At 36.3% G+C, this 26,863-nt stretch overlaps 1 protein-coding gene across 6 annotated transcripts in view; it reads right to left on the bottom strand.

Moving 5' to 3' along the window:
- The window catches only part of RPS6KA3 (ribosomal protein S6 kinase A3), a 110,456-nt gene that overhangs the window by 71,530 nt on the left and 12,063 nt on the right, over positions 1–26,863 (bottom strand). For 2 of the 6 annotated variants that reach the window (XM_032840814.1, XM_032840815.1), the window contains one exon: positions 7,216–7,272. In XM_032840814.1, coding sequence (XP_032696705.1) covers positions 7,216–7,272 — 57 coding nt within the window. Of the gene's footprint in view, positions 1–7,215; positions 7,273–8,224; positions 8,244–12,884; positions 12,986–13,900; positions 13,995–14,154; positions 14,272–26,863 lie in introns of those variants that run through there. The other 4 variants (XM_032840818.1, XM_032840817.1, XM_032840819.1 and 1 more) reach the window with 4 other exon arrangements.

A 26,863-nucleotide genomic window follows, 5' to 3' on the forward strand; every position in this document is an offset into this window, starting at 1 on the left:
TATAAGTCTGAAAATATCTTGGTTGAAAATCATTTTCGCTAAGCACTTCAAAGGCATTGTTCCTTGTCTTCTAACTTCCAATGTTGAAATATTTGATATTATTCTCATATCCCATCCTTTATATATTTTAAAAATCTCTAAAAGCTTATCTTAGCCCATTTGGGCTGCTATAACAGAATACCATATACTAAGTCACTTACGATAAAGAGCAGAAATTTATTCTTCAGAGTTTCGGAGGCTAGGAAGTCTAAATCCAAATCACCAGCAGATTCAGTGTCTGGTGAGAATCTGTTTCCTGGTTTCTAGACAGCCACCTTCTTTCTGAGTCTTCACATGGCAGAAGGGGCAAGGGAGCTCTCTGGGGTCTCTTTTATAAGGGCACTAATCCTACTTAGGAGCTATCTGCCCTCACTACCTAACTACCTCCCGAAAGCCCCACTTCCAAACACCATTACATCAGGGATTAGGCTCCAACATACAAATTTTGCAGGGGGACACATTCAGTCCAACAAAACTTCTAGGATTTTCTATCACTGGTGTTTGATAATTCACAATAATGATTCTTCTTGAGAGTCGGTGTTTTTGTTTATTTGTTTTTATTAAGAGGCTTTCAGTAGGTTGTTTTAATCCAGCAACTCACAGTCCTCACACTAAGGAAAAAAATTTTTTTTTGGTATTTTAGTACTCCATTTAATCTAAGAGCATGATTATCACTATACCATTATAGAAGAAAGTGCTGCCAATTAAAGTGTGTCACACCACTGACTTTAACAAGGATTTCGATTTCAGAGATATTAAAATGTGGGAAAAAACAAATTTCTTAGGATATTTCTTTCCTAATTTCTTCCTTTCCATTTCCCTGTTGTCTCTGGAATTCCTATTAAGTAGATGTTAGATTGCTTCTTTCTTTTTCTCTCCTATTTTCTATCTCTTTCCCTTATTCTGTTTTTTTTTGGAGATTTCCTTAACATTAGCTTTTAAATATTCTACTAAAATGTAAAACATTCCTATCCCATTTTTAATTCTAAGAATTTATTCTTCTGATTAAAAAAGTAGCATCCTACTCTTGTTTTAGCATATCAGTTTTGTCTTTTAACATGCAGAAAGTATTAATTTAACTTCTCTTTTTCCTTTTTACTGCATTGTCTGTTCCTTCAAGAGCTTACTCTTTCATTTGGAAGCCTTTCTCAAATGTCCAGCGATATTTGGCTTTTCAGTCATATTTCAGAGTGAGACACTAAGAAGTGGACTAGATGTTCTGGAGCTTGTCAACTGTTAGGCTTTTTCGCTAGGTTAACTGGCCAAATAATCAGCCTTTAAATTTGAGATCTCCTAACTGTGTCTGAAGGTCTTTTATCAGGGACCATGTAATTTCTTCAGGAAAGGTTTTACTTTCCAGTCAGTCCTGGTTTGTGTAACAGGTAAGGAAGGGGACCATAACACCATTTACTCGGCTTTTACCTAATCTCCTTGTTTCTAGCCCAGTGCCTCACCCCACTTCCTACTATACCTGGGGTTCCCCAAGTCTGGAGCCATTCTGATTTATTTTTCTCTATAAAATACCTTCTGTCTCAGGGCGCCTGGGTGGCTCAGTGGGTTAAAGCCTCTGCCTTCGGCTCAGGTCATAATCCCAGGGTCCTGGGATCGAGCCCCGCATCAGGCTCTCTGCTCAGCAGGGAGCCTGCTTCCCCACTCTGTCAAATAAATAAAATCTTAAAAAAAATACCTTCTGTCTCTTCCAGAGGTAAGAGAGAGGAGACAGTGGAGGCTGTTTATATTGATACTCAACCAATCTCAGTTTTTAGCCCCATGCCATTCCTCTACTTTCCATGGTACCTGGTGACTTCATTCTTGAGCTCTTCTGGAGCTGTGAGGGCAGTAAATAAGGCATGTTTCCTGCTGCTACACCTCTCTAAAAGCACTTAACTTAGGTCCTTTAACTTCCTCTTGTTATGATGGTTTTATCTACTTTTCATATTCATATGTTGTGGTTCAAATTATACAAGTCTTCTAATTTAAAGACCATATTTCTGTTTCTTATTCTCCTTGATGTCTTGGGTGAGAAGAGAAGAAGACAAGAACAACTTTATTTTGCCATCTGAAGACTGCAAGTTTCCCTCATTTGCTTTTGAGTCTCTAATAACCTAGCAGAGTTCTTGGCATGGCAGAGAAATTCATTAAGTACTTGGTTAATGAATGATTAGCTGTAGTCAGACTACACTGCTATAACAAAAAGACGCCAAAAGGCAATGGCTCAAACAAGGTAAGTGCCTATTTTTCTCTCGTGAAGCAGTCCATAGGGAAAAGGGTAAATTAGGGTGAAGAGGAATCATAAGATCATCAGGTCAAAAAAGGACCCAGGTTCCTTCTCTCTTGTTACTCTCCACCCATCCTACAGTCTTGTGGTCAAAACTGGCTACTCATCATACTCTGTGTTCTAGCCCATTAAAAGGGGGCCAATAAACCTACAAGAAAGCCTACCAGTTGACAAGCTCCATACATACAATTATCTTCTCACAGTTTCTATGGGCCAAGAATCTGGGCTAACAAACATGTGAGCTTAGAAGAAGAACCTTTCCCCATCAAGATTCGGATGAGAATCTAGCCCTGGTTAACTCCTTCACTGCAGCGAGAGACCCTGAACCAAAGGACCCCCTTAAACTGTGCTCAGATTAATGACCCACAGACACTGTGAGGTGAGAAATGTATGTTGTTTTAAGCTACTAAGTCTGAGCTAATTTGATATGCATCAAATAGATAACTAGTCCAACATCTCAACTTTTGTTATTTAAATTATCAGTACTTGACAAAATGAAATCTTTTAGTTGTACATTAAAGGCAAATATACAATTTAAAAGTATAAGGCTCATATATATTTTGACAATCTTTTGGATTTAATACCATCAGTGAAATAGTAAATATTAGGCTTTTTATACTCAATCCTAATTCCTATTATCTGGAATGATCTGCTCAAAAACTTTACCCACATTGTTAGTAATACCGTAGTCCTGCAGCTTTTCTTTCTTTCTTTCCTTTTTTTTTTTTTTGAGAGACAGTGTGAGCCCATGAGTGAGTGGGGGTGAGGAGGAGCGAGAGGGAGAGGAGCTCCTACTGTGGAGCGCGATGTAGGGCTTGATACCACAACCCTGTCAGGCACCTTTACAAACCAGGCTATAAAATGCAATTTTCTTACAGATATAATGTTACTAATGCCATGAGTACTCTCAGGGGAAGTATGAACCACATAATATCACAATGGAAAATGTTTTTAGACTATAGAAAGAATAAAAAATTTGAAGGTTTTCCTTCTAAAGAAATTGTTACCTAAGAAAAACAGGTAACTTGTGGCAGAAAAAACAGTATTAATGCTTACTGTTTGTTTTTATGTTTGCTTAAATGCTAATAAATATATACTGCAGATGAATGAAACGGAATGCCTCAAATGGCCTGGGAGGTACAGATATCTAGACTAAACGTGAAGGTAACCTCAGGCACAGGTCCCATGTCTGGGCCCTTTTATGCATTCATTTAATTAACATTTAACTTTTTTTAAAAAAGATTTTATTTATTTATTTGACAGTCAGAGATTACAAGTAGGCAGAGAGGCAGGCAGAGAGTGGGAGGGAAGCAGGCTCCCCGCTGAGCAGAGAGCCCCATGCGGGGCTCGATCCCAGGACCCTGAGATCATGACCTGAGCCAAAGGCAGAGGCTGAACCCACTGAGCCACCCAAGTGCCCCAACATTTAACTTTTTTTAAGAGATGATTTATTTGATCTTTATTTACTTGAGAGAAAGAGAGAGTGCGCACATGAGCAGGGAGAGGGGCAGAGAGAGAGGGAGCAGTAGACTTCCCGCTGAGCAGGGAGACCTATATGGGTTATGACCTGAGCCAAAGACAGATGCTTAACCAAGTGAGCCACCCAGGTGCCCCAACATTTAACATTTTTATGTATTAACAATAATTAGATGTAAGACAGCAGAAAAGAAATCCCATTGCGATGTAACAAAAACTCAAAATACCCATGAATTATCTTAATAAATTAATGTATAAAACCATATGTAAGAAACCATAAAATTTTGATAAAGAATATAAAAGAATATCAGAATAAATGTTTTGGGGATGTGAAGACTCAACATTATTAAAATAATTTACTTCATGTTAATTAGCAAGTTTAACATAATTTTTATAAAAATTCCAGTAACTTTTTCAGAAGTGCTTGATAAATTGATCGTTAAGTTTATCTGGAAGATGAGTAAGACCACAATTTTGGGAAAAAATAAAAAAGGTGGGATGGCTTGCCTTGACATATACAAAAAACATATGATAAAAATAAAGTAATTGAAAATGTATGTGAAGTCAAGACGTTCAGAGATGCTATGGGTTGAACTGTGTCTTCCAAAAAGATATGTTCAATTTCTAATCCCAGTACCTGTGAATGTGATCTTTTTTGAACACAGGGTCTTTGTGGATTCAATAATATTAAGATAAAGTCATACTGGATTAAGGTGGGCCCTAATCCAATGACTGGCATCCTTATGGGAAGAAGGAATTTGGACATGGAGACACATAGGGAAAATGCTATGTGACAATGGAAGTTAAGAATGGAGTGATAGGGCTAAGGAATCCCAAGAACTACTGGCAGTCACCAGAAGCTGGAAAAAGCAAGGAAAGATCCCCTCTCAGAGCCTTCAAAGAGCATTGCTCTGTTGACACATAGATTCTAGTGTCCTCCCGACTGCCTGGGTGGCTCAGTGGGTTAAAGCCTCTGCCTTCGGCTTGGGTCATGGTCCCAGGGTCCTGGGATTGAGCCCCACATCGGCCTCTCTGCTCTGCAGGGAGCCTGCTTCCTCCTCTTTCTCTGCCTGCCTCTCTGCCTACTTGTGATCTCTGTCAAATAAATAAATAAAATCTTAAAAAAAATTTTTTTTATTATTTTAAGCCACCCAGTTTGTGGTATTTTATTAGGGAAGCCCTAGAAATCCAATACAAGGAGAATACAGCAATTTATATATGGTAAAAGAGAAATCTCAAATAAGTTGAATGGTTTTATTTGTTCAGTGAGTAAGGGATTAGGACAATAGGGTATTTGGAAAAAGTCAGAGTTCTATGTCATAATGTGTACTACAATTCCAAATAGACCACAGATCTAAATGTTAAACACAAAACCAGAGAGGTGGTAGATGAAAAGATAAGGGATTATTTTTATAACCTTGGTGCAGGGAAAGATCTTCTTTTTAAAAATTTTTATTAAAATATAATGTATTATCAGCCCAGGGGTACAGGTCTGTGAAAGGGAAAGATCTTCTTACCAAAATACAAAACCCAGAAGCCAGATATGATAATTTAAAAATGAAAACTTCTGTCTACATACAACGAAAGACAACATAATCAATGTTAAAAAACAGGGAGAAAATATTTGCAAGATACAGTAAAGACGTGGAGTAAATATCCAGAATATATATGATCACATAGACCATAAGGAGATAATCAACCAAAACCACAAAAGGCCAATAATACATGGATATGCAACTTCAGTAATAATCAAATGAGATGCAAAGTGAAATGAGAAAGTATTATTTATTTAGAGTGGCTCAAATGAAAAATAATTTCTAATAATACCCAGTGTTGAGTAGGGTATGGTTGAACAGGTACTCTCATACAGTAATATTTTTACAACCCTTTTGGTTTAGACAGCAATTTGGCAATGTCTACTGAGATTTATTTATTTTTTAAAAAAATATTTACTTAAGTAATCTCTATACCCAATGTGGGGCTTGAACTCATGATCTCGAGATTAAGAGTTGCATGCTCTTCTGACTGAGCCAGGCGGGCGCTCCAATGTCTATTGAGATTTAAATGTTCATATCCTTTGTTCTAGCACATCCTTCTCTAAGACTATATCCTACTGAAACACAAGTTCACAAAAATAAATAGGGGGAAAATTCCATTAAGTGTAGGACATGCATAAAATACAGAGCATCATGCAACAGGGGTGCCTGGATGGCTCAGTTGGTTAAGTGTCCGACTCTTGGTTTTGGCTCAGATCATGACCTCAGGGTCCTGAGATGGAGCCCCATGCTCAGCATGGAGTCTGCTGGTCCCTCTCCCTCTGCTCCTCCCCACTACCTTCACTGCTCTCTCTCAAATAAATAAAATCTCAAAAAAATAGAATATCATGCAACAATTTAAAAAAGAAGATCTAGGGACGCCTGGGTGGCTCAGTTGGTTGGATGACTGCCTTCGGCTCAGGTCATGATCCCGGAGTCCCGGGATCGAGTCCCGCATCAGGCTCCCAGCTCCATGGGGAGTCTGCTTCTCCCTCTGACCTTCTCCTTGCTCATGCTCTCTCTCACTGTCTCTCTCTCAAATAAATAAATAAAATCTTAATTAAAAAAAAAGATCTACATGTATTATGATAAAAAGATGTTCCAGGCTTAGTAAGTGAAAAGAGCAAGTTGGAAAATATATATATTTTATAAATATCAGTAATAACTATCTTATGTACAGAAAAAAATGAAGATACTAACTGCGCTGGTAACAATGGTTTCTTAAAGGTAGGAACATTTATTAATTCATTTATGTAATATTTAATGAGTGTTTATTATGTGCCAGTCACTGGTCTAGGTCCTGGGGACTTAAAAGGGAATAAAAAAACAAGATGAGGAAATGGTGACCATTCATCTTCTATGTTAAATAGTTCTATAAAGTATCACACCTTTATATTTTTGTCTCTAAGAAAGCAAAGTTTAGTTTCATTTAAAAAAAAGATTTAAGGGGGCACCTGGGTGGCTCAGTTCATTAAGGATAGGTCTTTGGCTCAGATCATGATCCCAGGGTTCTGGGATTGAGCCCCTAATGGGGCTACCTGCTCAGTAGGGAATCTGCTTGTCCCTCTCCCTCCCCACCCCGCACTTGTGTTCTCTCTCAAATAAGTCAATGGAGTCTTAAAAAAATAAGCTTTAAGGTACCAATGGAAAACTTTTAACAATATAAAGCAATTTGTTTTGTCATTCTTTTAAAATCAGTCTTATTAAACAGTTTTTAAAAATGGCACTAGCATATTCAAGACTATATTTTGGTAAAATTAATGTGAATGCATCAACAAGTTTCTAATACCATAAGATCATTACTTTGCTTGGTTGAAAAATAAGAATCCTTAAACTATATGGTATCTGATTTATGTATAATCCCTTATGATACAATATTTTACTTACAGTTTGTGGATTAATCTCCTCCTCTCCCATAGGTTCATCCATAATTTGCTGTCCATTCTGTGAAAAGCATAGCAAGTAGAAAGTTACCAACACAGATCTCAGATCAGTTAAAGTTAAATGAAGGCAGACAAAACAAAATCACATAGGAATATTTTTACCCCTACAGGGTTCTAATGAAGTACCAAACCACCATATAAGTATGTAGTTGCCAGTATGCAACAGGTTGTGCTTTAAAAGTTAACTATAAAAACATTTTCCATGAAAATGATATAATAAATGATGATTACCTTTCCAGGTGAGCCCTTGAGGTTATTTTAATAGTTAAATGCATTACAAATGGTGTCATTCAAACCTCACTGAACATCATTTATAATACTTTCCTTGGCAGAAGATACTCTAAATTCCAACTCCATTGATTACTCAGGACAACTGATTATTCTGGGGGGAAAGTAAGCTAGATTTCTATATTAAAATCGATCCCAGGTGTATAAAACATTTAAATGTCAAAAACAAAATTATATAAATATTAGAAGAAAATATAGGTAAATAATACTTATGGGGTAAGGAGGGTGGAAATCATAAAGGAAAAAAATGACATTTGAATTGATAGAAGTTTAAAATGTCATCTGTCAGACACGAAAAAGATAAGACAAATTGATTACAAAAAAAGCAACATATGACAAAGGGTTGGTATTCTCAATACATAAAGAACTTTGTTTTACAAACCTGTAAGAAAAAATGATGAACCTCAACAGAAATGAGCAATAAGGAAAGAAAGAGTTCAGCCTTAGTACTAATCGAATAAATGCATTTAACCGAAAGATAACTTTGCCTTTCAAACTGGTAATGATTAACAGAAAAAATAACACCCAGCACCAATATGAGTATGGGGAAAAGAGCACTCAGGATATACTGCTGGAGAAAGTATAAATCAGCACAACCTTTCAGGAAGGTAATCTAAGTCTGTATTAAAACAAGTGTGCAAAGATGTACATACAAGAATGCTCACCATAACTTTTTCCAAAAAGAACTCCAAATTGGAAACCTAAATTCTTAACAATAGAGAACTAGTTAAATATATGATGGTACGTCCATATAATGGAATACTATACAGTCATTAAAAATGATAATAAAGACGTAAATTTATTGACATGGAAAGACAGTCACATGTAATAAGTGAAAAAGCAGTTTACAAAAAATATGGATTGTAATGATCCCATTTTAAATAAATATATACATATTTCAATGTATATATTTGCATGGGAAAAACTCTGGAAGGATATACACCAAAATGTTAACAGTGGCTATTTCTGGGTGGTAGAATTTTAGACAATTTAAAATATGTTTGTTTTTGCATATTTGAATTTTCTAATGTGTCTACAATGGATATTTGTGCAATTAGTAACAAAACAAAACAAAACCAGAAGTCAGGAACATAGGGTCTTCCCTAGTTACTTCAATGGAAAAAGGTGTAAATGCCCCTGATCACTTGTCAATTCAACAAATGTAGAAGGATCTAAGCTAACCATCTTTGGAGCACTATCAATTGAGAAATAAAAGGCAGCCCACCCATTACCCTACATCCCACATGAGGCAGATGCTCTGAATTTGAACTCTCTCTACTCTCCAAATCCTTATTTATCCATCCATTCATCCACCCACTTCTTTCATTCATGCTATGTTCTAGGCACCAAGCTGTACATGAATGGTTAATAAAACATGGCCCCCAACCTAGAGATCTATCCTAGAGGATCTTACAGATCCACTGACTTATAAAAAGAGTACCTTTCATTTTCAAACACTCAAAGAGTATGTTCCTAGGTTAGGGAATGCCTATACAATATTACAAAGCACAAAAATGGTGCTAAAATGCAGGTATAAAATCTTTATTATCCTAAGACACTTTCAGAGGCTATAGTATTGCCCACTTCTACGGTAAGGACTCAGATAACTCCAGGAGACATCTTTCTCCCAAAAGCCACAACCATTTAATTCAATTGAACTGATCATTTTTCTCCAAACATCACAGACAAACCTTAAAGTAGCTCTTAAGAACACTAGCTTTGGAGTCAGACACCTAGACTGAAATTTCTTCTCTTAAACTAAGTATGAAGCCTTGGACAAGTTATTCAAACTAAGCTGCAGTTTCTTCATATGAGAAGTAGAGATGAAAAAAGTCTCATCTTCAGAGAGTTGTGGTAAAGACTAAGTGAGATAAGTGATGTAGAACTCTAATCACAGTGCCTGACGCTTAATACGAACAACCAATGGTAGCCATTTTAATTATACCCAAAATTCAGTCACCCCATTTATGGCTCACCAATCTTCTACTTCTATACTTGCTATCTTAGTGAATGGTACCATCATTCATCCAGTAGCACAAACTGTTTTTCTCATTAATTGTACAGAGTTCTCTTTCTATAACAAAGATCTGCTAAATGGCTCCCAATTATTTAACTTTTAGAACCCTTCATCTAACTGAGCTACAATTACACTTTCCATGGGAGTATAATTTGATAACCATCTGCTCCTTGCAATTTTCAATGCAACAAAGCAAGAATTAGGACCTATAACTTACTTTTAAGGCCAACTGTTATAGTAGAAACAACACTAAACTTGGAATGGTAGACAAGGGATAGAGTCCTAGATTTGCCACTTAGAAGCTTTATTATTCTGGGCAATTCAGACTGTCTCCTAGCCTATTATCTTATCTGTTCACAATGATGATAATTGCCCTGTTCACCTAAAGGGTTAATGTTAGACTCAAAACTGAGATAACTTATAAGAAAGTACTTTATAAACCATAAAGTGCTATACCAATACAAATTATTATTACTAAGGTGAGGTAGCTTCATGAGGATAAAATACTCCATAAAGTCTTTTTAATCTGAGAATCAAAACATTTATGATTGGTAAGGGATCTTAAAAGTCTTTTGTTCCAAGTAAACATCATATGCTTCGATTCTTTCTTTGCCATTCTCACCTAGATTTGAACACTATCAGGACAAGAATGTACTACCTTACCAGGCAGCCTAGATAAAATTCTTCATTATAATTTTCCTTAGCTACAAACTCCCTTTAATAAGATTACTGATACATGACTAACTTGCCTGTATTATATCTGCAAAATAACAGGAAGTAAATCTACACCTATGACTGTAAAACATCCTGAGTCTGTTTTTTACTAGGCAACTCAAGTTCCTTTAAACATTCCTTTCAGACAGATGAGACCACCTTCTTTTCTGAGCATGCACCCAATTCATCTTAAAGGGTCGTATACAGAACTACATTCAATTAATATTCCAGCCTTGATACGACCAATGCAGAGTAAAGAGCGTATCACCTCCCTTGTCCTAGATAATAAACTTATACTAATGCAGTTCACATATGCATCGTTTTTGAAATGCCCAAAACACACTGCTGAGGCATACAAAATTTTCTATTGGTTAAATCCTAGTCTTCTTTATACTGCAACTAAGCCCTGTGTACTTGTTGGTACACTTAGTCTCATGAATAAAGCCTTAAATTTTAACTTTCTGACTCATCTCTTTCTAGTTCTGATCCTCTATAGGATTGCTACAGCCTCTATGAAAAGGATTCTGAATCTGCTAATCAGCCTCTTTGCTATTTCTATCTTCATGTAATCCACAAATCTTGTATTTCTTTTCTAAACAATTCACCCAGCCAATTAACAGTAATATACTAACAAAGCCATCTGAAAAAAAAAATGAAGTGAAACATGATCTAAAGGTAGTTTATGCTCTTGTCTTTTGCAAAAATATCTACTTCCTTTCTGAGTTTAGGAAATATTGAAAATTTTGGACAATTTAAGGAAACTATAAAAGCCAACATTATCCTACATATTGGTGAGGCTTTAAAAAAATCTACTTTAAAAAGCACTTTTACCTCAACAATCCTTTTGTATTGTTTCATCAAAACAATGATTCAAATATTACCTGTTAGAAATTAGCATAATCACTCATGCAGCTAGTAAGTTTCCTTTTTGAAAAATGACCCTGAGCTTCACTAGAGATTAGGTTACATGGGCCATTAGTCTGACTCAATATGCAATTTCTATAGTTTCTAAAGTTCAAGGAACAGTACCTATTAAACAAGAAAACTTACTTCTTTAACTTAAAGAAACAGAAAAAAACATGTGATCTGCATGTCACTAGTATCAGGTTTAAACCCCAGCTCTGTTACTTACTGCTATAGTTACCTGGCCTTGGGTAAGTTACTCAACATTTTGAGCCTCAGTCTCTTCATCTGTAAGATGCATATAATATCTACTTCACAGGGATGTTGTACTTAAATGGACCTACCAAGGGATACCAGATGCTCAGTAAATACTACTTTCTGTCCCCTCTCTTTTGCCTGAATTGTGTAATATACACATTTCTACAGTTAACTTCTAAAGACATAATGCAATAAAGAAGTACAGGAGAGTGCTGAGATACTTGTTCTGCTACTTAATACAGCCAATTGCCCACCACGCAGGGTGAAAGAGATCATTCATAAGTGTAGTATATTTTTATACAATGTGGCCAAAGAATGAGTACAGACAAAAAAGAATAGTTTAAAAGTGAGGCAAATGTATTTATCCTCTCTCATCCCACCATTATGCCTTCCAGCCAAAAAACTGCAGAGCTTGGCAGATTGTACATATGCAAATATTATGTGAAATACTGGAAAAGGTTAGGAAATGCTAATCATGCTTTACTCTCTTAGTCTGAAATGTGTAAAAGTCAAAAATAAGAATAACGTACAATATGGATCTCATCAGAACAAATCAGACAAAGGAGACTGTTAGCTTGCATTTCAGCAGGAATTGTTTTCAAAATAACGTCTAAGGTTCTGGTATGAGATTATCACTAAAATCATCTTTCTGGTTTAAAAAGGATGAACAATTCAAACCAGTAATTCTGAAACAAGATTTCATGATTTCTAGAGTATTTGCAAGTATTTTAAGGGAAATTCTCAAATGTTAAAAATAAGACTATTTTACTAAATAAAAATTTCATTTTAAGCAACTTTATTTAACAGATTGTTTTGTTGTAATGGTATGTTACAACAATGTACATTTCCAGGTTGCTGTTTGATACCTTTGAAGAAAATATAAAATACATTAAAAAAATGCTTTGAGTCCAGCAGGAGATCATCATGTACAAGTACACTAGAACTAAAACAAATTATCTGTGACTGACGATATGCTACCTTGAGATTACTAGGAAATAACATCTACTGACATCTTCCTACACAGAAATGAAATATACATATGAACACTGGGAGAAAAGAATTCCTCACAGAGAATAAGAGCCTGAAATAACAGGAAAGGAGGAGGAAAAGAAAGGGTCCAGAGGCCTGGTGTACTAATTTGGAGACCAGGCTGTAGGAATGAGCAAGGACTGTATTTTTTTTTCTAACCACCCTCAAGTTCCCACAAGTATATTTGCCTTCCAAACTCCCTGAAATCAGCAGTGGTTCTCCTGCCCAAAGCATATAGGAGTCCCATGAAGCTGCTGAGGATGAGGCATGAGAAACCTCTCTTGAATTTTAGTTCAGATACCATCAAATTGTTCAGAATCCAAAGAATCTTCTATGCAAATCACATTGAAACAATAAGAAACAAGCATTTTATATTCTTAATAAGGAATGTATATAATCCTTACCAATATGACAGGATTAAGAATCAGCTCCTCATTTATCCTAAGGAAATATCAGAGATGTGCATAAAGACTTATGTACAGTGATATTCATCATACTCATTATACTGAAAAATAGAAAACAATCTAAATGACCAACAGGGGACTGGTTAAATAAATCATAACACATCTATTCATATGTAGGAATACTATGCAATGGTTAAAATAAGGGCCTCAAAAAATTAATGATGCAAAAATATGCTTGTACTATATTAAATTAAAAAGGATACAAAACTATATAGCGTGACCCAATTTTGTGCCCCCCCCAACATGTGTGTATGTAACTGGCAAAACATATATCAAATCTTATCAGCAGTTACCTGGGTCATAGGATTTTCTTCTTATATTTTCAAAATTACATGCATTTATTATTTTTTATTTTTATAATGAGGAAAAAGTATAATCGATATAATAGGAAAAATCCATTACTTCTAGTTAAGTTGCCCTTATGGGTTGCTTTGCTATTCCTCAAGCAACTAAAGGCCTGCTAGTACTCAAGACTGTTCTATTTTCTAGACTAGGGTAGAAATGACCTCTGGTTATATCTATGTTTTTAAGTTTTAGAGGACCCTTTCAGAAGCTTTTTTTTGCCTGTATGGTCCTGTGATTGTGGCCTCAGAAAACAGATACATTTTAGGCCTGAATCCACCTTATGTTTTTTTGGAGTGTACCCCTAAGGGGAATTCTGCTTATGAAACAGGAATATGTTGAGGTAAGAATAAAGAAATGAAAACACAGTAGCCAAAATTAAATCTGCATTGTGAATAGCAAGTATTAGAATCGACACTGCAGAAAACGGAATCATGCCACAGAGGACAAACTTGAATAAATGAAAAAAAATGAAAGAAAAGATTAAAAAACTATGGAGGACAGACACAGAAATAATCTATGAATAACAGATGTTCCTAAAGAAAAAAAAAAAACAGAGCATTTTAATCAATCAAAAGTATAAGAAAACTTTCCAGTTCTGAAAAAAAAAATACCTGAGACTGGAGACTGAGAAGGTTCAACAGAGATCATCAACACCAAGACATGTCCTGGCAAATGTTTTTAAATTTCAAGGATAAAGATATAATCCTATAAGCATACAAGCAGAAAAAAATAGGTTATTTTCAAAAGGAACTAAAATCAGAATGACCTCAGATTTTTCCTCTGCAACAATAAAATGCCAGAAGACAATGAAGTAATGACTTACAGAGAGTTGAAAGGGAAAAGTTATGATCTAAGAAATGTATACCTTGTCCTAGTTTTTCATGTACAAAGGTCACAGGAAATTATTCTTAGATCAGCAAAGTCTTATAAAAGTTCACCATCCTGGTAGTATCTTTTTTCATAAATTGTTCAAAGGTATGTCCTAGACCATTGAAAGAGAATCAAAATAAGAACTTAAGAATACTGAGGTAGGGAAGAACAGGTGAAGTATACTGAAATCAAGCTAGTATCTACAAACAAATGAATAAAATAATTAACCCCACTAATGGAGAAAGGGTCAATAATGAAGAGTAAGTAGTTGATATAAGTATATAAACAATATAAAACTTAGGAAGTTAAAGGTAAGATTTGTAATCTCAGCCTAAATTAATGTAGACCCAAATAGAAGACGTAGTGGAAGAAGGGAGAAAAGATTCTCAATTCTCTCTTTCCTGAAAGGTTTATTTAAAAACCACTATTTTTGTAGTTAGCTAATAAATATAAATTTTGGAATGTTTTGAGAAACCATATGATAACCAAAAATTGTATTTATTTATTGCAGTCCAAATCACTAGAAAAGATAATAACTTGCAAAGACTGTAAAAACTACTTTTTGACAGCATCACATTCAACCTTAAGAACATGAGGTAGGTATAATCACCCCTATTTTACAGATGAGGAAACCAAGGCTCAGCTAAGTTAGTGAATGGCAAGAGCGAAACTCAAAACCAGGTCTTTCTAGCTCTGTAATTCTTTCTTTGGTATTTCATAACCTCCTCAAACAAAAACAACCCATATGTCAGAAGAAAAAAAGAAACAAACCACAAAGAATTAAAAACTTAAGATAATAGAAATCATTTCAAAAGAAATAATGTAAGAAATGTAAAGTTTAAAGTATCTAATATAAATAAAGTGTTTTACTGGAATTTGATGCTATTACAGAATTACTGACATTTTTATGAGGGATGATGTTATGGTGGTTATGTGTTTTTAAGTCTTCATCTTTTAAGAAATATAAATGAAATATTCACATCTGAATATATGTATCTAGGATTAGCTTCAAAATAATCCACTGGAGGGTGGGGGAGAGAATGTATGTATGGGAACGAGGGGAGTACAGATAAAACAAGATTGGCCATGAGTTGACAATCTTTGAGGCTGGGTAATGGGAATATGGTAGTTCATTATACTATTCTCTCTATATTATTCTATACTATGTGTTTGAAATACTTGATATTAAAAACTTCAAGAGTCATAGGTTATATTTTTTAAAAGGTTAAAAAGCCCATACAATTATTTACTGTTTTGAAGAGAAACCCAAAACAGGTTAAGACTAGAAAAGCATAAAGAAAAAGAGAGTTTGTAATAGTAAGGCCAAAAATAAAATGAGAGGCAAAAACCTAAAGCCAATTAAAAAGGTCATCTGATTTGGACTAAAAATGTAATTAGTACTTAATACATATAGTGACAATAATTGCTACCACTTACTAAGCAATTACCACATACCAGGCAAGTGTTAAGTACTATAGATCACCTTTGATGCCTCTAACAACTCTGTGAGGCCTTATCACTAATTTACAAATGAGGAAGTTAAGCCAAGATGGGTATGTCAATCCTTTTAAGCACTATATCCTCAGCCCCTAGCAAAATGCCTAGCACAAAGTAGGTGCTCAATAAATATTTGTCAAGTAAATAAAAGTGTCTAATATTGTGCTTAAGGCTAATAAACAGGGCCTAAATTCAAACCCAAGTCTGAATCTAAAACCCCCACTCTTGGTCATATTTAAATCTTTTAATAATGATATTTCTTAGAGTAAAAATGTTTTTTTCCTTCTATGTTTCACTATTTTTCAGATCTACAATTAACATGTTATTTTTTCAAAAAAGTCATTAAAAACATTTAATCACAGACTAACCACAAAACACAAAAGATGTTTTGGGGACTATAACATGAAATGAACAAACACAAAACAGGAAGGGAAACTTAAGTACACCAGTATCAGTTAGCACGATGAATGAAACAAGGACAAAGCATGTGAAGTAATTTATACTAGATCAGGTAGATATTGAATTTATAATGTAAAAAGAATATAGGTTCTTTCCAAGTATCTATGAAAAATTATAAAGAGTATGTCTAGACCATAAAGTAAATCCAAGTCTTCAAAGCAGGAATTGTACAGATCATATTTTCTGATTATGATAAAGAACATGAATAAAGAAATAAAGCACTCATTCAGAAATTAATATTCTTATAAAAACCCCACTAGCTCAAGGAACTAATAACCACAGCCATCACTTATGCAATGCTTATTTTGTTCAAAATACAGGGTTAGCCATGTTACATATATTCCTTCATTTAATCCCAATTAATCATTAATAAACCATGAGGTGTGTTATTATGTATAGCAGGGAAAAAAAAAGGAGTAATTTTTCCAAGATCACAGAGCTATTAGGTTTGCAGATAAGATAACCGAATCCATGTCTGAATCCAAAGCTCATACTCCTACACAGAAATGCTGTTAGAATTCATGTATAGACATCTACCTTTGTTCATTTTCTAAAATTTTGTAATCAAAAGTAGAGAAAGCTAGAGTCCTCCATAACAGAACATGTTCTGAAAGTGTCCATTTGTTAAATACACTACTCTAAGAGGGTAATGGTTCATTTTTCTAACATATTCTTGCTCAGACACAGTATTTCAAATTGCATAATCTCCTAAAAGCAATCCTTCTGAATATATTCACACTCTCAATCAGCATTTAGTATATGTGCTGCCGAAGCGAGCACTCAATCAGGCATTTAAAGAAGGAAGAAACCATAAAATTAGATAAACAAAGTAGGGAATATAAGGTAAACATGATTTGCCAGTAAATTTATTTCTAAAAAGCAGTGTGACTGTGGAAAAGTCACTATTTTCTGGTACTTATCTGCAATCCATAAGAGTTAGATGGAACCTTGGGCAGCATGGATTTGAAAGTTTGCCACAGGACTGTGGGCAAGTCCTTAAGCCTCTCTTGAGTTGTGGTTTCTTCATGCATAAAATATGTGGTTATCTAAGAGCTCTTCCAGCTTGCGAATGTTATAATCTTGTTATAATCTTAAACTTTAAGGATTAAAGTTATTAAAGATTTTCTAGGGTTTTCACGCCCAAGGAAATTAATGATTCTGTATTTGAAGCTGTTTTTGTGTTTTTTCTTTTTTAGGAGAGAGTGTGTGTGTTTGTGTAGGTGCACGCACACACACGCATGGCGACACACAAAGGGAAGGACAGAATCTCAAGCAGGGTCCACACCTCAGGGCAGAGCTCAAGGATGCAGGGCTCGATCTCAAAACCCTGAGATCATGACCTGAGCAGAAATCAAGAGCTGGACACTTAACTGAGCCATCAGGCACCCCTTTTATGTTATTTCTAATTTCTTCTTTCCTATCTGCATTCAAAATACAGTTTTACCTATATCCTTCAGCGGTGCCTGCGTACCCAAGTGTAAACAAGGTTAATGTCAAAGAATGATTATATAAATGTTGTTACCTGAAAGAGAATTAAGATAAAGAGAATAAAACATTGTTTTTCTGTGAAGAGTAAGGAACCTAAAGCAATTTTATCATTTTCCAATCCAATTTTACTATTCTTTTAAAATTTTAAGTAATTTCTATATCCAACATGGGGCTCAAAACTTACAACCACAAGATCAAGGGTTGCATGCTCCACTGACAGAGCCAGCAAGGTGCCTCCAACTTTACTATTTCTACTCCACCAGTTTTGAAAACTAAGCGTCAACTTGTTTTTTTTTTTTTTTAAAGCTCCTCTATATACTCCCAAACCTGTTCCTACCTTCCTAATACTGGTAAGTCCCAGCTCTTAGTACTCTAATGGAGTTGGTAGTATTTTCCAAACCTGTCTGATTATCAGAATCACCTAAGATTCCTGGTAGTGATACATTACGGGGCCTTATCCAAAACTGAATCAGAAGTCCCAGAAGCCCCATGGTACTATTTCATTTTTTAAACAGGTACTTTAGATGATTCCTGTGATTAGACAAGTCTGGAAAATCACAGTATAAAGATCATGGGCTTTGGAGTCTGACATATTAAGCTTCAAAACCTGACTTTGCCCTTTATTACAGGTGTGACTTTGGGCAAGTTACTTAACACGAGCCTCAGTTTTCTAACCTACAAGATTTGGATACTAGTTATGTCGGAGGCTGTGGTAAAGTTCATTGTCTTGGGTGTTCAGTGTTAGTTTCTCTTTTCTCCTGCTCGCCTTGCCAGAGGAAATGACGAATACAAATACTTGAGGGGATTCTGATGAGTCTCTTATCCTAATGGGTCCACTTCCATTTTGAGAGCTAAAAAATCTGAGTACTAGATAACTCTTTAATGCATTAATTGGTTTGGCTAATTTAAGAGTCTAAAGAACAAGTCTAATGATTTCTTCTGGTTTCCAGGGGCTTACTGAAGCCCTCCTACCTAAAACAGATATACTATGATGATAGGCTTCAAAGCCAAAGCTTTTGTTGTGACTGTGGCAAAATGACCTGAATCTCTTGTTTCCTCACTGGTAGAACAAGTGGTGCTTGCATGTCTGCTGAACTGAACCCAACATGTTACTGATAATGTAATGGTCAACAATCACTTAAAGTTATATAGTCTTCTAAAGATCCTTATGGGGGCGCCTGTGTGGCTCAGTGGGTTAAGCCTCTGCCTTCAGCTCAGGTCATGACCCCAGGGTCCTGGGATCGAGCCCCACATTGGGCTCTCTGCTCTGCAAGAAGCTGGCTTCCCCCTCTCTCTCTGCCTACTTGTGATCTCTGTCAAATAAATAAATAAAATCTTAAAAAAAAATAAAGACCCTTATGAACAAAAAGAAGACAGCAATAATAGCCCACAAGTAGTAAGCTGAGACAGAATGGGATCTGCTCAAATACACAACAAATCAGAGCTTAACATCAAGCAAAATTCCTATTTGTGCAGTATCAACTGGATCTTAACACAAAGCGTTTTAGACAAGTTTGGAGTTGAATTTACTTAGAAAAGCACAATCCAAATGACTCACTCATTAAAAAAAACATGTGTATACATATTTAAAAATTACCAAAGGTATAAACACAACCTGGCAACAAGATTTATTTCTGAAAAAAATAGTGAAAGATAAAGTTCCTAATTATAGCTCCATGATTAATCCTAGCTGCACATGTATTAAAAGCATAAATACTATTAATAAGTGCACTTTACTAAAAATTGGCAGTAATAACTGTCCAGATAAACTATAATATAACTAAAAGAAGCTTAAGAAATTTTAAAAAAACTAAAAATCTGGGAACGTTCATTTAAGACAGGTTACCCTCAATTCTTAAATATAAACAAGAAAAAAAAGAAACCTTAAATCTTATTTGAAGTAATTTAAAGAACCATAGCTTTTCTCTCAATTTGTTCAAATTTTTCTTTAATGCAACTAATTTTTAAATTTACTTCCTGCCCTTTGATTATGTTAATTTCCCAAAATTTACTATTTTGAATAAGATTTTTTTCCATTACCATTTTTTAAAGATTTTATTTATTTCCTTGAGAGAGAGAGAACATGAGCAGTGGGAGGGGCAGAGGGAGAGGCAGACTCCCCGCTGAGCAAGGAGTCTGATGCAATTCTTGATCCTGGCTCTGGACCTGAGCCAAAGGCAGACACGTAACCAAATGAGCCACCCAGGTGCCCCTACCATTTCTAACTAGCTGATTTCTGAATATATTTTGTATAATACCACCTTATGAGACTATCAGTAGTTTTTTTTTTTTTTTAAAGATTTTATTTATTTATCCGACAGAAAGAGATCACAAGCAGGCAGAGAGGCAGGCAGAGAGAGAGGAGGAAGCAGGCTCCCTGCTGAGCAGAGAGCCCGATGTGGGGCTCGATCCCAGGACCCTGAGATCATGACCTGAGCTGAAGGCAGCGGCTTAACCCACTGAGCCACCCAGGCGCCCCGAGACTATCAGTAGTTTTAAAGAATCTTTTTAGTGGCATCCTTAGATTACCTAAGCAGATGATTATATCATTTATGAATAGTAATCTTTTACTATTCTCTTGAATACTCTGGTTTTGTCTAATTGCATTAGCAAACTCCTTCTAGAGTGTAAAAGAGAGGTGAAAACAGCAGGCAAAGTTTTAATGAGATTAACTTAAAAATATGTCCCCATCAAGCATGATGCTGGCTCTTGGTCTGAGACTGCTTTTAATAACATTAAAGACACGCCCTTCTATTCCTGTTTTACTGTTTTTAACTGGGAATAGACATTGAATTTTATCTAGTGCTGACTTCTTTTATCTTTATTTTTATTTAAAAAAAATTTTTTAAAGATTTTATTTATTTGACACAGAGAGATCACAAGTAGACAGAGATGCAGGCAGAGGGAAAGGGGGAAGCAGGCTCCCCGCTGAGCAGAGAGCCTGATGCGGGGCTCGATCCCAGGACCCCGAGATCATGACCTGAGCTGAAGGCAGAGCCTTAACCCACTGAGCCACCCAGGCACTCTTTCTTTTATCTTTTAAATTAGTAATGATTACAGATTTATAGGAGGTTGGAAAAATAAGAGGCCACATATAACTTTAACCCAGTGATTACATCTTACATAACTTCCTGTCAAAACCAGGAAATTTGCACTAGTACAAAGCTCAGACCTTATTCAGATTTCACTAGTTTTACAGGTTCTCGTGTGTGTTCTATGAAATATATCACATGATAGGCTCCTATAGCGACCACCACTATAAAGATACTGAACAGTTAGTTCATCACCACCAGGACCTTGTGTGCTGCTCCTGAATAACCACACCCCCCCCCCCCCCCCCGCCCCTTTCTTTTTATTAACATATAATGTATTATTTGCCCCAGGGGTACAGGTCCCCTGCCCCTTTCTAACAAGATCAGTGGTTGCCTGATCTTGTTTCCATTTCTACAATTTTGTCATTTTAAGAATGTTATGTTAATGGAATCATATAGTATTTAACATTATTTATGGAATATGAATTCCCTTGAGATTCATCCAAATTGCTACATGTGATCAATAATCCATCCCTTTTAGTTGCTGAGTAGCATCCCAGTGTGGATGTACCACAGCTTGTTTAACCATTCACCCACTGAATGACATTTGGTTTCTAAGTTTTGGATATTACAAACAGAGCTATGAAAATTTGTGTACAGACTTCTGTGCGGACATTCGTTTTTATTTCTCTGGGATCAATGCCCAGGAGTATGGCTGTTGGGTCATACAGTAAGTTTATGTTTAGTTTTTAAAGAGCAGCTGAACTCTCTTTTCCATAAAGGCTGTATCACTTTACACTTCCACTAGCAATGCATGAGAGAGCCGGTCTGTCCAGATCCTCATCAACATTCAATATTGCCACTATTCTTTATTTTGGCTGTTCTAATAGGTGTGTACTGATACTTCATCATGATTTTAATTTTAATTTCCCTGAGAGCCAACCATGTTAACATCTTTTCATATGCTTATTTACTATCCATATATCCTCTTCACTGAAATGTCATTTACCTCTTTTGTCAGATTTCTAAATGGATTGTTCAGCCTAAGTTACTGTTAAGTTTAGAGAGTTCTTTACATATTTTAGATACAAGCCCTGTCTCAGATACAAGTTTGCAAATATTTTTACCCAATCTGTAACTTGTCTTTTCATTGACCTAATAAAGTTGTTTTCATAAAGCAAATGTTCTGAAAAGTCTAATTTTTTCCCTTTTATGGATTTTGTTTTTAGTGTCTGGTCTAAGAATTCTTCATTTAACCCAAAGTCTTGAAAAGTTTCTTCTAAGTCTAAATTCTAAAAATTCTGTATTTTACATTTAAATCCATGATACTTTTTAAGGGTTTTTTTGTGTGTGTCCCTTTATGAGATGGGGTTTTTTTCTTTTTAAATTTTAAATCCAGTATCGGGCACCTGGTGGCTCAGTGGGTTAAGCCTCTGCCTTCGGCTCAGGTCATGGTCTCAGGATCCTGGGATCAAGTCCCACATCGGGCTCTCTCCTCAGCGGGGAACCTTCTCCCCCTCTCTCTGTCTGCCTCTCTACTTGTGATCTGTTTCTCAATAAACAAAATCTAAAAAAAAATGTGTTAAATCCAGTATAGTTAATATACAGTGTTCTATCAGTTTCAGGTGTACAATATTGTGGTTCAACAATTCTATACATTACTCATTGCTCATAAAGGTAAGTATATTCTTAATTCCCTCATGACACATTTGAATTATTTTCTGTATAATGTGTGATGTTGAGGTGCACTGTTTTACCCATGGATGTGTAACTGCTCTAAGCACCACTGTTGGAAAGGCCATCTATCCTTTTTCCATGGAACTACTTTTGCATCTTTGATAAAAATCAACTGGCTGTACTTATATGGGTCTAATTACACATTCTATATTGAACTCACGACCCTGATATCAAGACCTGAGCTGAGATCAAGACTTGGACACCCAACCTGACTGAGTCACCCAGGAGCCCCTATGTGTTTATCCTTTTACCAATACCACAGAATTTTGATTACTGAAGCTTAAAATTGGGTGGATCCTTCCACTTTATTTTTATCTTGTATTAGATATTTTAGTTTCTTTACCTTTTGAATTTCCAGTACTAGGTTGAATAGCCATGGTGAGAATGGACATCCTTGACTTGTTCCTGATTTTAAGAGGAAAGCATTCAGTCTTTCACCATTAAGTATGATGTTATTTATGGGGTTTTTGTGTATAAATATTATTTATCAAACTGAGGAAGTTCCCTTTTATTCTTAGTTTGATCAGTTTTTTTAATCTTATTTATTTGACAGAGAGAGAGAGAGAGAGAGAGCAACAGCAAGAGAGGAACACAAGCAGGGGGGGTGGGAGCAGATTTCCTGCTGAGTAGGGAACCCAATGTGGGGCTCAATCCCAGGACCCTGGGATCATGACCTGAGCTGAAGGCAGATGCTTCATGATTGAGCCACCCAGGTGTTTCAGTTTGATGAGCTTTTATTATGAATGTTTAATTCAGTTTAATGCATTTTCTGCACTATTAACATGATGTGATTTTTCTTCCTTTTTAATATGGTGGAGTATATTGAATGATTTTTGAATACTGAACCAGTCTTACATCCTTGGAATAAAATCCATTTGGTCACAGTGTATAGTTCTTTTCATACATTGCTTGATTTCTTTTGCTAATATTTTGTTGAAGATTCTATGTTTATGCTCTTGAGGGATACTGGTCTATAGCCTTCTTTTCTATAGTCTTTAGGTCTTTGTTTCAGGGTAATACTGACCTCATAAAGTGAGTTATGAAGTGTTTCCTCTTCTATTTTCTGGAAAAGACTGTATAATTCATACTATTCCTTTATTCTTGATATTCCAGATCCTTCTTCTAAAATTACTTTTTTGCTTGAAGAACTATCTGTAGTAATTATTTCAGGGTCTGAAAAGACTCTGACAAATATATAGACAAATTTGAGACTATTTTGAATGCACCTTCATTCCTGAAGAATATTTTTGGTGGGTATAGAATTCTGGGTTGACAGTTCTTTTCTTTTAGCATTCGGAAAAATGGTGCCATTTGCTTCTGGCTTCCATAGTTTCTAATGTAGTATCTGCTGTCATTTGAATCATTGTTCCCTTATACGTAATAGTTCATTTCTCTTCAGCTGCTTTCAAGATTCTTTGCTTTGCTTTTAGTTTAATTACAAATTTTTAAAAAATTGTGGTATAATACAACATAAAATTTGCCAATTTAAACACTTTTTAGTGTACAGTTCAGTGTGTCAAATATATTGACACTATTGAGTAATCAATCACCAAAACATTTTCATCTTGCAAAATTGAAACTCCAAACCCATTAAACAAGTTCTCATTTTCAAAGGTTTGATTCTGAGGTGTCTGGGCCTGGATTACTTTGGGTTTATCTTGTTTGGGGTTCAGTTTCATGAATCTGTAGATTTTGTCTTTTGTCAAACGGGGCATGTTTAGGCCATTATTTCTTCAGGCCCACCCTTTTTCTCCACTTTCTGGACTATGGTGACATTGATGTTAAATCTCTTCTTAATATTCCCCAGGCTCCTAGGGCTCTTTTTTTTTGTCATTTCATTTTTTCCCCTCTGTTGTTCAAATTAGGTAATTTCTGTTGCTCTATCTTCAAAACTACTCTTTCCTGTTATCCCCACTCTTCTAGTAAGCCCATTAAGTAAATTTATTTCAGTTACTGTATCTTTCAGTTCTAAAAGTTTCCATATTCTGTTTTATATCTTTTCTAAGATAATTTTTTAATTTGTTTCAAATGTGTTTATGATTGCTCATGGAAGCATTTTTGTGATGGATGCTTTAAAACCCTTGTCAGATAATTCCAACATCCGAAGCATCTTTGTGTTGGTAGCTGTTGACTTTTTTCTCATTCATGTTGTCATTTTCCAGGTTCCTAACACAGTGATCTTCAACTGTATAATGGACAATTTTGGAGAGAAAACCCTGGATCCTGTTTAATCATTTTTTTAAGATTTTATTTATTTGACAGACAGAGATCACCAGTAGGCAGAGAGGCAGGCAGAGAGAGAGAGAGAGAGAGAGAGAGGAGGAGGCAGGCTCCCCACTGAGCAGAGAGCCCAATGTGGGGCTCGATCCCAGGACCCTGGGATCATGACCTGAGCCGAAGGCAGAGGCTTTAACCCACTGAGCCACCCAGGCGCCCCTAATCATTTTTTAGCAGGCAGTCTACTCGGTGAAATGTAGTATAAGAGCAAGGTGAATGTATGTTCAGCTTCCTGCTGGGCCCACTGACACCATCCTGGCAAAAGTGGAACAATTACTCTTGCTTTTTTGAACAGCACTGAGATGGAAGTTCAGCTCCACTTTTGGTATCAGTGGAAGTGGGACACCAAGCTGCACCATCACACTGCCTCTGAGTAGGGGTACAAGCTCATCTACCTGATCAATCACACTGCCAATAGGGAGAGAGAAAGCAGAGGGCTGACTTGTACTGCTTTGCTGCTATAAGGTACAGTGGAAAGCTCAGCTTCCTTAAGGGTCCAACAAACAGGGAAGGGAAGAAGGGGAAGTGGACTGCCAACCAGCCCTGCCATCCAACATTTTGTTCTACCTTGCAGATGCCAGATGCGAGGCAGTGAGGCTCAGCTGCCCACTGGGCCCCAATGACATCAGTAAAGAAGTGAAGCAGAGTTGACTAGCCCACCTCTAACCAATCTTGCTCTGCCTTGTTATTTTAAGTGAAGGTGTAAGCTCAGCTCCTAACTGACAGAGGGCAAGGTGAGGTTTAGTGGAGACTACCCCAGCCTCACACCACCTTGGTAAGTTTCACTGCTTCCAGATTGGGATGGACACTCAACTGTCTCCTGGACCGCACTGACACTACCTTAGTGAGATCATCACCTCCTTCTGCAGGTGGTGGCATGGGGTGAGGGATGGAAAGATCAGATTTCTGCTCAACCTGCCAAAACCACCCAGCAGGGGAAAATCAAAGTGCTCTCTGCTTTTGCTAGGCAGGCAATGGGAGATTAGGGCCTTGATCTGCACAGCCAACATCAGTGAGTGGAGGAATTCAAACACTGCCACTTGCTTCTTTGGAGTAAGGTGGGGTTTTTCTATGGTGCTTGGCTACAGTAGGGTGAGTACGTCAAAAAAATTTACTATTGTTAGGCTACCCTTTCCTCATTCACTGTGTCTATTGGTGGTTCAGCTTGGAGGCTTTTACAGGACCTGACAAAGATATATGGGAGGCAATAAAAAAAAAACCACCAAGGAACTCACTATTTGTGTCATTCCTTGAGTCCCAAAGTCTGTAGGGAGTCTCCCTTCTTCTTTCCATCTTTCACAATGTTCCTGTACCTGTTTGATGCGTTTTTGTCTAAGGAGTTTTAGTTGTAAAAGAGGACCTAGGAGGAATAGGGCTCCTCCAACTTGACAAAACCAGAGATCTCCTCCAAGTGATTAATTTTTATGTTGAAAATAACATTTAGGGGGAGCCTGGGTGGCTCAGTTGGGTAAGCAACTGTCTTCGTCTCAGGTCACGATCCTAGAGTCCTAGGATTGAGTCATGCATCAGGCTCCCTACTTGGTGGGGAGCCTGCTTCTCTGACCCTCTTCCCTCTCATGCTCTCTCTCGCTCTCATTCTCTCTCAATTAAATAAATAAAAACCTTAAAAAAAAAAGAAAATAACATTTAGGAGTGCCTGGGTGGCTCAGTCATTAAGCATCTGCCTTTGGCTCAGGTCATGATCCTGGGGTCCTGGGATCAAGCCCCACATCAGGCTGCCTATTCAGGGTGGAGCCCACTTCTCCCTCTGCCTGCTGTTCCCCCTACTTGTGCTTGCCCTCTGTCAAATAAATAAAATCTTTTTTAAAAAGGAAGAAAATAACATTTATTTGCTTTCTGTGTGTATGTGTGTTTTAAAGGGAACTTTACTGGGTGTCAGGGTAGTAATATTTACTTTCTAATCTTCCACACTATGCTTAAAAATGCACTATGGAAAATGCTATAACATTATAGATCATAATTTTCTTCTAAAGTTCCAATTATATCTGTTTGTAACATTCCTGGCTAATTTAGCTTGCTTCATGTTATTTTAACTGCCTGTCTACCTCAGTACTTTTAAACTATAATATTCCAAAGGAAATAATCCTATTTCATTCATCATCACCTAGTAATATACTTTACATGCTCAGAACAGCCAGGGGGAAAAGTCCACTTTAAAACTCATTTACAGGGGTGCCTGGGTGGCTCAGTCAA

This window comes from Lontra canadensis, unplaced genomic scaffold (assembly GCF_010015895.1).
Source record: "Lontra canadensis isolate GAN:19392208 unplaced genomic scaffold, GSC_riverotter_1.0 scaffold116, whole genome shotgun sequence".
NCBI classification, from domain to species: domain Eukaryota; kingdom Metazoa; phylum Chordata; class Mammalia; order Carnivora; family Mustelidae; genus Lontra; species Lontra canadensis.